Source organism: Ictidomys tridecemlineatus, chromosome 10 (assembly GCF_052094955.1).
Source record: "Ictidomys tridecemlineatus isolate mIctTri1 chromosome 10, mIctTri1.hap1, whole genome shotgun sequence".
Taxonomy (NCBI): Eukaryota; Metazoa; Chordata; class Mammalia; order Rodentia; family Sciuridae; genus Ictidomys; species Ictidomys tridecemlineatus.
This window is the reverse complement of record NC_135486.1, coordinates 72,329,463-72,343,873: the sequence shown is the minus strand read 5'-3', so window position 1 is coordinate 72,343,873 and position 14,411 is coordinate 72,329,463. Positions and strand designations below refer to the sequence as shown.

General features: G+C 42.9%; 1 protein-coding gene across 6 annotated transcripts in view; it reads left to right on the top strand.

Annotated features, from left to right (window-relative positions):
• The window catches only part of Sfmbt2 (Scm like with four mbt domains 2), a 212,487-nt gene that overhangs the window by 34,997 nt on the left and 163,079 nt on the right, over nucleotides 1–14,411 (top strand). For 5 of the 6 annotated variants that reach the window (XR_005730286.2, XM_005320295.5, XM_040276603.2 and 2 more), the window contains exons 3-4: nucleotides 4,298–4,392; nucleotides 6,584–6,824. Coding sequence is in view for 5 of the 6 variants with exons in the window: in XM_005320295.5 (XP_005320352.2) it covers nucleotides 4,298–4,392; nucleotides 6,584–6,824 (336 nt within the window). In the remaining variant the exon portion in view is untranslated. The remainder of the gene's footprint in view (nucleotides 1–4,297; nucleotides 4,393–6,583; nucleotides 6,825–14,411) is intronic. The other variant, XM_021723043.3, reaches the window with a different exon arrangement.

Genomic DNA, 14,411 nt, shown 5'->3' with positions numbered 1-14,411 from the left:
CATCTTGTTTTCTCCTTGGTGCTGGGAAAATACTAACTGCAGAGCCACAGGCTCTTGTGTTTGGGAAGAAAAGAAGTCAGCATTCTCAGAGAAAGCCAGGACTGCCATGCTGAGGTCCAGGTCTGTGACCTGGCAGTATTGTTCCCTGTCTCCTAAAGAGTTGCTCTTTTGAAGAGTTTCTGCTTTCCCCAGGGAAGAGGATTTTTGCTTTCTTCCCTCCTAGATAAACTGTGGCCATCTGAGATAGCCACAAGGACCTTTGCATTCTGATGACTGTCTCTCCTGGAGTGCAGGGAGCCTTGGTTCCTACAGTTGCTCACAGCTGCACTACTTTGTACACCTTATGTAGTATGAAATGAACTGGCTGTTGTGTTTGAGTTAAAAGAGATTTAATGTCTTCTTCCTGTCTCTCCCCACATTAAAAAAAAAACCACACACACACACACACACACACACACACACACACACACACACACACACACACACACCCAAGAAGGTCCTCAGTAAGGTTCTGTTCATTCTGAAGGTGCCAGCTCTCAGTTTGTTCATTGGGTGGTGGTTACAGGCTTCAGTACTCAGCCTTGTGAAGTCAGCCTCATTTCAGAGAGTAAAATTGTTCAAACCCAAGATTTTACCACCTAAGAAAAAGACGTGTGGGCTATTTGCGTTTTGCATCCCAAGGTCACTTGTTCTCCTGCTTTTAATGTGGCTTTTTATGTTCATTATGGAATATTCTGGTCCCACAAATAGTTTTCTGTTTTCTAGAACTCTGGATCACCACTAATGAATGTGCCTGCTTTTTCTCTTTAATTGTGAAGTTTTCTTAGTGGCTTTTCATAGACGGTTTTCATGACATCATGGGAAGTGCCTCCCTGCTGGTTCATTTATGGTGGAGGGAGATTGTCAGAGTTCCCTTGATAAAATGTTTATGGGTTTAAGAGGTTTATGGATCAGCTGTAAATATTTGCTCTGGGTTTATGAGACCTCTCCTCATAAACACGGTGTGTGTTTATCTATTGCTCATTGAAATGTCTTTGGAGAATCAGCTGCTTGGGGAGCCCTGGCCTCAGGGTTATGTGGGACAGTTTTTTAAAGGCCCTATTATGACTAACCCTAAATTTTGTATGTGGCTTTTATTATTCAAACAGCATGATTAAGGTTACCAGTGCTGGGTGTAAGGTTTTTATTTTTAAAGTCCCATTCTAAGTCTGACTTTCAGGGTATTTGACAAAGTGTTTTCCCTAGACCAGCAGAGTGGCCGAGCTTACTGCCTCCCTGGCTGCTGGGGAGACACAGTGGACTGTCTAACCTCCTGGGCAGCTGGACTGAATGAACCAGCAAGCACCAAGGAGCACACAGCTGGCTACCTGAGGAGGGACTGGAAATGGAGTTTGCAATAAATTAAAATTTGGTGGAAACATATTTTTGGTAAAATACAAAGAAGCATAGACTAGAATGGTATGAAGGCTAAAACACTGCGACAAATGGTCTCAAAGGTGAAGGGAGAAACCAGCCTTGGCATCCCCTGATCTGAAGTGGTGAAATCACCCACTCTTGGCCTGAGACCCTGTTGAGGTTCACCAGGCCTTTTTCGGATTCCAGGGTAGGCGGTGGCCAGGACCTGCAGCTCCACTGCCCTGTGAGTGTTCCTGATGTGAAGGAACTGGCCCGCCCAGCAGGAGAGCCCCTTCCCTTTTCCACAGCTGTTGTATTCAGGACCTGCAATGCCAGACTCTCCCCTGCTGAGTCCCAGCCTCTTTTTCCAGATCCTCCTCTTCTTCTTCATAAGCAGGTTCCAGACTCTCCCCTGGCTTCTCCTGCAGTGGCTGCTGCCTCCTGCTTACTGCATCGGGTCATCTGGTTGTGGAATGTTTTAATGCTCCCCAACATGGTGACGGGTTGGCCTTGGAGGGTCCCACAGATCAGAGAAATGGGTAGAGGTGGTGGTGGAGGCTTCTGAGGCCTAGTGCAGGCAGAAGAATGAGGGGAAGGCCTCTTAACCCAGTAAGTCCTGTGGTCCCAGATGTGGCACATCTGTAACAGCTTCACTTGGCAACAGATCTGCCACTTATGGTGCCTTTCAAAAATAAATGTTATGTTTTTAGAATTCTGTTCTTTGGAGAAAGTAGGTGAGTGATGAAAACATTTGAATATATATGTGTGTGTATATATATGTATACATATATATATATATCCTATGTACATATAGGATATAGGGTATTTTTTTTCAATGTATTCTAATGCATCTGTGCAAATTTCATTGCATTATTTATGGAATTGAAAACTTGGCACTTAACAATTATTAAGAGTTGCAGCTTCTTAATCAGGAGGCCTGCATTGGACTCTGCCTCTGCTCCCCCTGTGATTGGGTGATTCCCTAACCTTTCTGAGCTTCTGTTAGCTCTTCTGTAAGTAGCCATCTGTTAGGTTCTTGGCGGGATTATGAGCTCATGCTACACTGGGCACCTACCTGGTGTAGACACCCAAGCCCACTGTGGCTCATAGGATGTTCCCATAGTGTGTTGTGATCACAGCTCACAGGGGCTGCAGGAAGGCAGGGTGTGACTGAGGTCAGACAAGTAGTGTGGGAAGAAGTTCTGGACTCTTGTCTCCAGCAGGTTTGCAGTCCTCAGATACTGCACGAGGACATTTTGGCAAATCCCATAGTGCTGAGTTGATATTTGATTAGTGCCTTGGAAACTGCTTTCCAAGATTGAGTAATTGATGCCTAGTACTGTTTGGGGAGAAGGTAGTGTGGACAGAGTTTTCCAGAATAAAACTGTGCTCTCTTTGGGTGGCCACTTGTTAGATATAGTACTCTTATGCTAATCAGCATGTTGAAAGCAGTATTTACCCTTGCCAGTGAAACTGGCTCTTGTTTATAAAAGATAGAAGGATTGAACATCAGCATCCCTTGAATATTGTTGTGGAAGAGAATCTATATATTTGAAGTTCTTGTTTGCATATTTGGGCAGCTCTTATTATTGTATGTTCTTTCCTTATGATAGCTTTGCAAATAGATTCAAATAATGTATACAGTTTCAGAGCTCTTTGGGGTGACATTTATGCCTTCTACTTCTTACAGTGCATTACTCGGTGCTTTTCAATTATACAAATGATGTCTTACATGCTGCCTCAAGTGTTTCGGGAATTGCTTGATTTCCGTTAGCACCTGACCTTGTACATTTGTGCAAATTAAAAGTAGTTTTGATTTTAGCACGACATGGTGGCACATGCCTGTAATCCCAGTGACTCCGGAAGTTTTAGGCAGGAGGATTGCAAGTTTGAGGCTAGTCTCAGCAACTTAGCAATACTCGGTCCTAAAATATAAAATGAAAAGGGCTGGGGTTCAATCTCCAGTACAAAAAAAAAAAAAAAAGTTATGATTTTAAGACCTGTGTTGTGCATTTGACTGTAGTTTTCCTTTTTTTTTTTTTTTGTGATTGGAGAAACTGGTGTGAGTGGCCCTTAGAGCTCTCTCCCAGCTGGAGACATGTCCATAACTGGGTATCAGGAGTGTCTGGCAGCTGCTGTATTTCTGTTGCTGGCTTGCCAGGTGGCTCATAGCCACGGACCTCCAGTTTTTTTCCTTCTCAAAAGTCACTGGAGTCACTATTTCTTTTCTTTTCTTCTGGTACTAGGGATTGAACCCAAGGGCTCCTCTACCACTAAGCCACATCCTCAGCCCTTTTTATTTGTTTATTTTGAGATACTGTCTTGCTAAGTTGCTTAGAGCTTTGTTGAATTGCTGAGGCTGGCTTTGAACTTGTAATCCTCTTGCCTCAACCTCCCGAGTTGCTAGGAGGCATGTGCCACCCTGCCCTGCTGGAGTCCCCGTTTCTAACATCCCTTATGGCACTAATAGTCAAGGAGAGTTGCATCTCCAGGATGCAGTCACGGGGCAGATAGGGTTGGTGTCAGTATCATTGGTATACTCAGTGATTGAATGTTCCCTTCCTCCATTCTTCAGCCTTCCCAAAGCCTGAGGTGTCTATCATAGTTAATTTCAAACAAATACAGTACCTTGTAGCAAATCAGCCTTAGACAGGCGTCATTCATTTGCTGAGAACACCAAGCTTACTCTTGGCTTTGGGGGTGGGGTCAAAGCAGGATCTGGCCAGTTTTCTTCCTTGGTCACCTTCTTCACAGTCAACAAACTGGAGCTCTGCAAAGAATTCAGCAGTGTCCTCCTAAACCACTGAATGAGTTTATCTCTTGGTTTTCTGGTCCCAGTCAAAGGCCAGTGCCTCCCATCCTCTACCCTTGTATTGATGCTCCTTTTTTTTTTCTCCCACAGAAGAAGGTTCAAGCTTGGAAGAAATCGGCTTTAACTGGGGAGAGTATCTGGAAGAGACAGGTGCTAGGGCGGCTCCTCACACATCCTTCAAGCATGTAAGTGAAGCAGCTGTTTCCTGTGACCTGGTGGGGGTGGGGGGGTGGGGGGTTTGCAGGGCAAAGGCCAAGTACTGAACTGATCCAAAGAAGAAAGAAAAGAGGAATTTCAGGCATGGTTTCTTAGGAATAAAGAGATGAGGAAGTTCCAAACCAGGCAAGTAGGTTGCACTCATAATGTCTCCATAATGGTGTGTATTATTGAACTGATATTTTGATTTTGAAAGGACACATACATATAATAGCCATCTGTGGGCAGATGAATCAAAAGAGAGGACTAACCATAAATATTCTGAAAGCATTTAAATCTAATCCGAAGATCATTCTCATTAACAGTGTTTCTTTGAATAGTGCACATAGCCTGTTCATCAGAGGACAAGTCCCAGGAAATTAAAAAAAAAAAAAAATTGAGTTTCTATCAGAATTTTGCTTAGGTGTGAAATACTGATTCAATATCATTAGCAAGGAAAAGATGAGATTTCTAAGACCCAACCAAGCTCAAGAGTCAAGGCAAGACTCTTGTTTTAGTAAATGAAAATTTAACTCTGAGAAATCTGTTTTCCCCTGGGCTCAGGATAGATTCACCTGACATTCCGAAGCAGGTTGGGACACTTTTTAACTTTCTTTTTGGCTCCTGACAGAATGAGAAAGCCAGAACTTTGATTCTTTATTTTAACAAAATATTGAATTCTTTTTGGAGGTGAAGAGTTTTTTTGAAAAGGACTTTGAGACCTTCCTGGATTTGTCCCTTATAAAGGGACACAGCATTCCCGTTTCTCTTTTTGGGCTTGTCGTATTGTAGTTGATTATGATGGTGACCATTTACTGAAATCCAACAGCTGAATATTTTTGTTTTCTTTTTCCTTTTTTCTTGGTACAAGATTGAACCCAGGAGTGCTTGAACACTGAGCCACATACCTAGACGTTTTTATGTTTTATTTTGAATCAGGGTCTCACTGAGTTGCTAAGGGCCTTGCTAAGTTTTTGAGGCTGGCTTTGAACACCTGCTCCTCCTGTCTCAGCCTCCCAAGTCACTGGGATTACAGGTGTGCATGCGCTGACACATCTGGCCCAAGAGCTAAATATTAAAAGATAGCAAGACCAGAGCTTTCCTGGCATAGAGTGGATAATGTCCTGCAAAAGCCATGGTAACACGTGCACCTTGAGATGCTGGGGTGCTTTGGCAGTTTCCTTAAGGCAGTTGGGGGCAGAGGTGCTGGTTGACAGGGTTCCCTTCCTTCCTGTACCAGGAGGGCCTGCCTCAATTTCTCTCCGGGAGTCACCCCCATCCTTGATTCATTAGTTCTCCCCTTCCTTGCAGTCACAGTGGAGTGTCCTGGCAGCAGTGAGGGCCTCTGTCCAGGCTCTTCCCAGGCCTGCGTGCCAGGTTTAAGGGAAAAGTAGCATCGGACCCACGGAGGAGAAATTTTTGATTTTATCATCTCCTCTAAGTGCCTGTTGCTTAAAGCAGCACATGTGTCAGCTTTGGAATATTGATACCTCCAAGCCTGGAAAACTCTTTTTGGAGGAAGGAGGAGAAAGGCTGGTATTTCAGTGCAGTATAACCCTTTATTTTTTTTAAAAAAAAAAGGAGACAAAAGTAAGTGTATTCTCTAGGCTGGGGCAGTTCGTCAGAATCCACTGGCTCACAGAACTGTTGAATATTAGAAAAGTGTGTAGCCTACATCTGGGTGTGGACCATGTGTAGAACATAAGAGCAGATTTGGGACCCTTCATTTGAACAATTTGAAAAAAAAGAATACCTCATTCTCCTTTCTTGTATTAATGACGTGTTGAACAATAATGTGTTGGACATAGGAGAAATTAAATATTTCTGAAATGACTTTTGTAAACATTTTTTATTTTAATTTTTTTAGCTGTTTTATTTATTTATATGTGGTGCTGAGAATCAATCCAATGCCTCACACATGCTAGCCAAGCACTCTGCCACTGAGCCACAAGCCCAGCCCTGAAATTAGTTTTGTTTTATCTTTTCTTTCCTCAAATGTGGCACCTAGAAGATTTAGCATTACATTTGTAGTTTGCATTATATTTCTTTTAGACAAATACATTCCTGTTTTACAGCAACAGAAATACTGTGTTCAAGTGCTCTGTTTTCTGGCAGTTCTTGTCATGTTTTGGAAATGAGTATCTAGCATTAACAATGGTTTTCCTGTTTCTGTTCCTTAAGGTTGAAATCAGCATTCAGAGCAACTTCCAGCCGGGAATGAAATTGGAGGTGGCTAATAAGAGCAATCCAGACACCTACTGGGTGGCCACGATCATCACCACCTGCGGGCAGCTGCTGCTTCTGCGCTACTGCGGTTATGGGGAGGACCGCAGGGCTGACTTCTGGTGCGATGTGGTCATAGCAGATCTGCACCCCGTAGGGTGGTGCACCCAGAACAACAAGGTGTTGATGCCCCCAGATGGTGAGCCCACATATGGACGGCTTTGTCTTACACGGGATTGCCCTTCATGATGCCGAAGTCACTGTGATGGGCACAGAAAACTTGGCAGAAAATCCTGAATGAACTCAGTGCAAAAGTCTACTAGCTTTTTAAAAATTGCTTCTTGGGTTTCATCAGCAGGGGGCGGGCACTGGGGTGAGGGTAAGTGGTGTGTTTTCACTTGTCAGGACTGGTCCTGACCCTTGAGCCAACTGTGGCCTTTAGAAGGTGAAAACATTGGAGTTTAATTCTCAAATTGCTTTTGGAGGGAGGAGAAAGCTGAAAGGATGTTTTCTCGTTAATGATTGGTTACTGATTGGCTTTCCTTCTGCTTCAGAGAGTCCACAGGTTGAACACAACTCTAGGCCTCTTACATACTCTTCTCTGAGTTTTAAATGGCTTTGGTTGTGAGGAGGCCTGAGGGTGTGAAGCATTTGGAGAAGTGGCATCCTCCAAGGGCTAGGACAGAGGTCCCTTGTTCCCTGCTGGGAAGTTCTGCCCCCAGGGGACACATGCAAGATCCAGAAATAGTTTTGCTGGGGGACCTGGCAGGAGGGAGGGAGGGAGGTGCTGCTGACATCTAGTAGGGATGCTGCTAACCCTCCTACAAGGCCCAGGATGCCCCTCAACCAAGCAGGGTCAGCTCCAGCCTGCTGTGGTGCAGAGGTTGAGAGACCCTGCTGGGAAGCCTGGGCTGTGTGCTCCAGAGGCGTTGGAACTCACCTGGTTGGGTAGGTGTGAGTGCAGCCATGGACCTGACCTTTAGTGCACCCCTCTCTGCGTTGCATTATAGACTCCTGGCAGACCCAGTATGTGTCATGTTCTCCTGGTACCTGCTACTTGCTTTTCTTTTGAGGTGACACATATGGTTTAGAAGTATCCATGATATCAGAGAAATTTGAACTTTTTTTTTTTTTTCTTAAGGTTATGATACATTGTTACCCCCCACTGCCTGGGGTTAACAGTCAGTTTTTTGTTTTTGATATTTGTACCACCTTTGTTTTGCATAATCATTAGCCTGCTAAGGAGGGAGTGGTAAAAATGGCGGGAATTTTTAAGAGTTGCATCTAAATGACATTTGTGACATTTGTCAAGGTTCAATCCATCACCTGACCTTGCTGATGTCTGGAGCCTTTGTTGTCTCTGAAGAAAAGAGAAAGGGCCTTCCTCCTGTCCTTGCCTTGGATTTTTGCCTCTGCTCTCCCCTGTGCCTGGAACTTATTTTCTCCTTCTTCCTCCTTCTCTGCAACTATCAGCTCGTCCCTCTCTTCTCCTGACCCTGAGGTTGGACCCTACCTGTACTCCCATGGTTGTGGGGGCCCTTAGTGTTGATCACTTTGCAACCACACTTTTTTTTGGGTACAATTTTGAAATACAATCCACATATCATAAAATCCAGTCAGAGTGATTTTTAGTGTCTTTACAAGGTTGTGCAACCATTGTTATTATCTGCTTCCAGAACATTCTTGCTCCCTCACAGTCACTCCTCGTTCCCTCTCCCCACAACCCTTCATCTGCTTTCAGTTTCTGTGGACTTTCCCTGTGCTGACATTTTACATATGTGGAGCTGTGTCACAGTAGTTCTTTTGGTTGGTTTCCTCAAGGCCCACCCTTGTTGTAGCATATCAGGGTTTCCGTTCTGCTTAAGCCTGAATAGCAGTCCATTGTGGATCTACCACATTGTGTTTCTTCCTTCATCAGCTGGTAGATGTTTAGATCCAGTTGTCCTTCCAGTGTGTGGTTCTTTGTCCAGGCCATCATACGGCCCTGGACAGTAAGCCCCATGGTGTGAGCACCTGTGTGGCCCTGTGAGGAGTTCTCAGTCGCAGCTGAGTGAGCAATGCAGTGATCCCCTGAAGAGAGTGGAGATGCTGCTTCTGTAGGTGTCACCGTCACTGCTCGGGCAGGGAGTGCGCGGACCGCCTAATCCTGCTTCCTTGCATTTTGAGTTTGTACTGCCCAGTCTTTCATCCTTCTCAAGGGGCACCTTTCACAGGAGCCCTGGAGAATGGTTGTTGGTCTCAATTTGAACTCCCATTCATTCCATCTCTGCACCCATATATCCTGGAGTAAGGAGGCACTTAGCCCCAGACTCAGCCTAAGTTGGTCATAAATGCCATTTTTAGATCTGGCTTTGAAGTAAAACTGCCATTGAGGTGAGATGATTACATTGTTGCATTTGCTTCTTTACTTTTCTAATGATTTCTCATCTGTTGTAGAATAAATGTTTCAATGAATGAATTGTACTGATGGATATTGGGATAGTACTTCTTCTAGTTAGAGAATTAGAGACCATCCTCTCTTTTAGCTCTGCACACAGGTGCTAGGTAGCTGTGCCCTACACACTCAGGAGGGATAGACGGATATGGGTATATCCTGGGCACTTGGGTACTCCGGGAGGAGAGAAGCTCAGAGGAAGACCATGGAGAAGAGGCCTGAGAGGCAGGCTGGACCCCTGGCCACAGCCCTGCCGTATCCCATCCTCGTTGCTGATCTCATTTGTGATGCGCTTTTAAAGTTTGATACTTGGGAAGGATCTAAGATGATTGTATTGTGTAACAGTTATTCTGCTGACTATTGTGGAAGTTCAGTGGTACTGAATGTTAAGAGCTCATGGGCTCATTCAGCAAAATCCATGTTGTTGCTTGAGAGAAGACACAGTTTATTCATCAATTCTTCTCTCTCTTGGAAGAAAAATGCGGTGGCAGCCACAGCCACAGAAGCATCACCAGATTTGTACCCTACAGGTTCTGCTATTAGTCAAGATGCGGATGCCTGTAAAATGACAAGTTCAAAATGAAAAAAAAAAAATGGAAAACCTCAGGAAAAAGGGAAACCATTAATGTGACCAAACTGTTCAAACCATAACAACTTATGCTAACTAGAGGATTCCTTTCAGCGCTGTTTCTGAAAGAACTTAAAAAAAATTTAGTACATAATCAATGAGACTTGGAAATCTTTAGTACAGAGAACAAAGTCAGGAAATAGCAGGTTCATGGGGCAAGAGGTTTTATTGATTGCTGTAGGACAGGATAATTATTGCTTTGTAACCAGAGGCAGCAGTTGTTCCAGAGGGAATAGGAGAATCTATTTTTTGAACAGGGATTTTTGTTTGTGTGGTTTTTCTTAGAGAGCTAATATAGTGGTAGATTCTGCTACTGTACCTAGTTGGTCTCTGTGTGGATAAATCTGAAAGACATCCCAGAATATGAAGAGTTACAGCAATCTCTGATCTATTGCTTCTCCTTGGGAGGGCTCCATGGTGATAGAGAAGGTTCACTACAGATCCCAGGAATCAAAGTGGCCTAAAGGAAGGGGCACTGTGGTTGGAACATAGATGCGAATTCTTGCTCTGCATTCACTTAGCTCCATGGGTGAATCCTCCGCACCCAGAGTATCTCACCTTTTTAAATTTTTTCAATTGAGGTGGGGTCTCACTGTGTTGCCTGGCTGACCTCTCTTAGCTTGCCCTCATCTTTGAAATGAGGGGTTGTAGTATATAATCTCTGTAGAGCTTTCCAGTATGAAATTCCTTGGTTTATGATCCTTGTGAGGGAAGGGAGGAAGGGAGGAAGGGAGGAAGGGGCGGGTGCTGGTGTTCCTATTTTATGCTTTAAGAATGGAGTTCGTTTTTCATTGAGGATGCATGCACATCTAGCCCCGGAATCTTTCCAGACAACCAGAAATAAAGTTTCTTGTGTGTTCCTTTGGGGGATGATGAAGTTTTATTGACCGAGGATTGGGAGCTTTTAACTAGGATAAAAGTTATCCCGAATGCCAGGGTAGAATTTCCCTCAGTAGAGACTTGGACCCCCTTTTGGAACCCAGAGGATACTACATGCAAGAAGGGAGGGGACACCTTTCCTGTCCAACTGAGATTGTGGATTCCAGACCCTCAGGACCAGTTGGGATGTCCACCATGGCTTTCTGTCTTCTGCAGTCACTGTGTTGAGAGTGATTTTTATTATTTTACATGTTAACTTTACAGGGCACATAGAACCCTTTACAGTTCCATATTTTCCTGCCTCACTATTTTAGATTAATTTCATGATTGAATTAATGTGAGTTGTCATTATTATGTTAAACGTTATAAGGAAGGAAAAATAGCACAGCAGTGGGGCCGGTGTATGTCATTGCGATGTGATTCCCATCAGCAAGTCAGGGAACTCCATTAACAAGGACATATTCAGAGCGACTGGGTTTGGTGGCCAATCTGCTGTTCAGAGAGCAGTGTTCCTGCCTGGGGGCTAATCGACACTAATCTTTTATATTAAAAGTATTAAGGAACATTTTACATTAAAGCATCACTAAGTGCAGTGGGGGATTATGGCTCTTATTAGTGGAACAAAATGTAGAACATTTTGACTTAGTAAATCAATAAGGCTTGATTTATTCATAAGCACATGCAAAGCTCGCAAAGGGCAACTGCCAAATAATTATTGTTTATGGTGATAATGCAGGGAAATCATTTAATCCAGTGACTGTTTCATTGTTATTTATCGAGAAGTAGCAACATTACCCCTTAATGTCAGGGGTTGGGGAGCTTTGAAGTTCTAGCTGGCGCCTCCTGAGTCCCCGAAACGATGCTCCTAGACGAGAGTGCAGGTAAATCTGTGTGATGATGCATATCCAAATAAAACCCCTCGGCTTATAAATGGAGAAGTATTTATGTGCGCTTTCTACTGTTGCAGTAAAAGTATTGGAATTACAGTGCCTTAGGAATCATGCCACTAATTTTTATTTTCGCCATTATTAAAATTTCTGTAATTTGCATTGCAAACTCTGCAGTCTTGCCAGAATGACTCTATTTACCATTCAAAGTTGAATCACAATTACTGGAGTTAGTTAATATATAACTTATTTGAATAAAGGAATGTTTATTCATGAAGTGTGAGGAGAACGTGTGAAGATTGGCCTTATGTTATGTGGGTAGATTCTGCCAACTTCTGCAGCCGGGTCCTAGGGCTGTTTTTGGGAGTTGCTGTTTTTATCATAGTTGACTGTAAAGGGAGAGATACTGGCAGGTGGTACCTGAGACCATAAAGTCCCCAGACAACAGGACTTAGCAGTCTGCAACCATTATTTACCTGTGGACTCTGAGAAGTAGAATTTGTGATTTATGAGACTATTGATTTATAGAATTTATATTTTATTATTTAAATGGCACTTTAGTAATACTAATGAGACTTAAACCATCACATTGTTGTCTTTGGAGGTCTTAGGTTATAATTCTCTTAGAATTATATCAAAGAAGAAAATTTAATGTATATATTAAAAATTCGGAGAGCAGATTTAATCCTAACTGACCACTTAGGGAAGAATAGAGAGACTCCTTCAGTATTAGATAATTTGATGTAGAGAAAAAAATTCAAAAACATTGGTATAAGAAAGGGTAGAGTGTTTCTGACAAGTATGACAGTTGGTAACCCAAAGTCATGTATTTTATTTTATTTATTTATTTTTTTTTTGAGAGAGAGAGAGAGAGAGAGAGAGAGAGAGAGAGAGAGAGAGAGAGAGAGAGAGAGAGAATTTTAATATTTATTTTTTAGTTTTCGGCAGACACAACATCTTTGTTTGTATGTGGTGCTGAGGATCGAACCCGGGCCACATGCATGCCAGGCGAGCGTGCCCAGCTTGAGCCCCATCCCCAGCCCAAAGTCATGTATTTTAAAAAGTTACTGCCCCTTTGTCAGAAAGCCATTCTTAAAAAACGGTGGTGTGTACAAGAAGGAAACACAAGAATTCCCTCTCTGTAGAAATTTAATGGATCTTTTGAAACAATTCACATGTCTTTGAATCCTCTTTGATCTGGTGGAGAGGCCATGTGGACATTCACTGGTGTAGGCCAGCTGGACCTGGTCGTGTGGGTGAGCATGTATGTGTATACATTTGTGTGTTTTGATCTAAGCACATGCTCTGAAATAATTTCAGTATCTTCTGTTTTCAAATGAGTTATTTAAAAATTTGGATTATTTGCATCTCTGGAAAACAAGAGAAGGTGTAGACATTGGATCTGAATTGCACACAGTGTTGCTTCCTGGAGCAGCCACTTCATTAGATGGCTATCTATTTGTTCTCCATTTTTTTTTTTTTTTTAAATCTGTTTGGGCTCTGCACTGAGTGTCAGACATGGAGCCAAGAGAATTAGGGTTGCCCTTGTGGAGCTCAGAGCTTGTGACCTTAGGGCTCCATCCAGCCCTGAATTCAGAGGCCTGTTCTACTATGAACACTCTTGTCCCCAAGGTCTCTGTTGGCTCAAAATGTTCTGAACGTAAGAACTCAAACACATGCAGTGAATGAGATTTATGACAAGGCTCTGAAATAAATAGGCCCTGTGAACAGAAGCTGAAGAAGTTGTGTCTCAGGCTGTGGAAGGAAAAAGAAAACACACACACACACACATACCCACACACACACACTCACACACACCAGAGGCACATTTGGTGGTCCTCATATAAAATCAGAGACCTCTGGTGAATAATCCTTTGTTAAAAAATGAATGCAGTTTGCTTTCTGTCTCTGTGGTGCAGGTGCCGTATCTTTGGATTCTACCAACCAAAGATGGAAAATATTTTTTAAAAAGTTGCATATGTTCGGAACGTGAACAGACTTCTGTTTCTTTGTCATTATCCCCTACTCAATATAGTATGACCACTGTTGACAGCATCACAGGCAATCTCAAAATGATTTTAAAGTGCTGTGATCTGGAGGTGATTTCAAACACAGCCATGCCATTTTACATAAGGACTTGAGCATCTAGGGATTTTGGCATCTGCAGAGGGTCCTGGGTTGCATCCCTTTGTGTGCATGTGAGGACTGTAGTCTTTTCTCCTGTAAGTCCCTGGTTGGTGTTTATTAATTTATTTATTTTGACATTTCTGTACTCCACACACTCCCATTATCATTGTGTTGCACAGTGAATAAACAGATCATGAATTTTGCTACGTTTGTGCCATAGCTCCCCAATTAAAACACTTCTGGAAAATAACTTTTATCGTGTACCTACTGTACTTCATTACTTCATTTACTGCTCTCCTCAGAACAACCTTGTAAGGTGGCTGGGTCTTTTTTATTTTATATTTGGAAAAAAAATGTGGCTGTTGCCAGGATAGACCACCTGCAGTAGATTTTAAACTGAGGCCGATTTCTCCTAGTCCTGAAATCAGTGTTTGGAGAACAGGAGTGTATGTGTGTGGGGGGAGGGACAGTCAGTATTTGTTTATTGATTAAATTCTGTCAGTAAGATTTTAGATAGAGTGGGCAGACTTGCTCTATTAGGAACATGTCACGGAGACAAGTTGTAGAATTGGCTTCTTGTGAGTTTTAAGAATAGGGTAGAAAGCCGCTTGCCCAGAATGTTTTCCATTTTGTCTTTTTTGGCGGCAAATAAACGGAAGAACTGTGGTCTGGAACTTCTTTGCCGAATGGTAATCATGAAATTATGTAAAGTTATGTAAATTGTATCAGATGCTATTTGGGTTTTCCTGTGCTGCATGAAAACTGTAAGCACAAAGCAGTGACTAGAAGATTTTTCTTTTTAGTGCTAGTCATAAATGAATTTATTTTCTC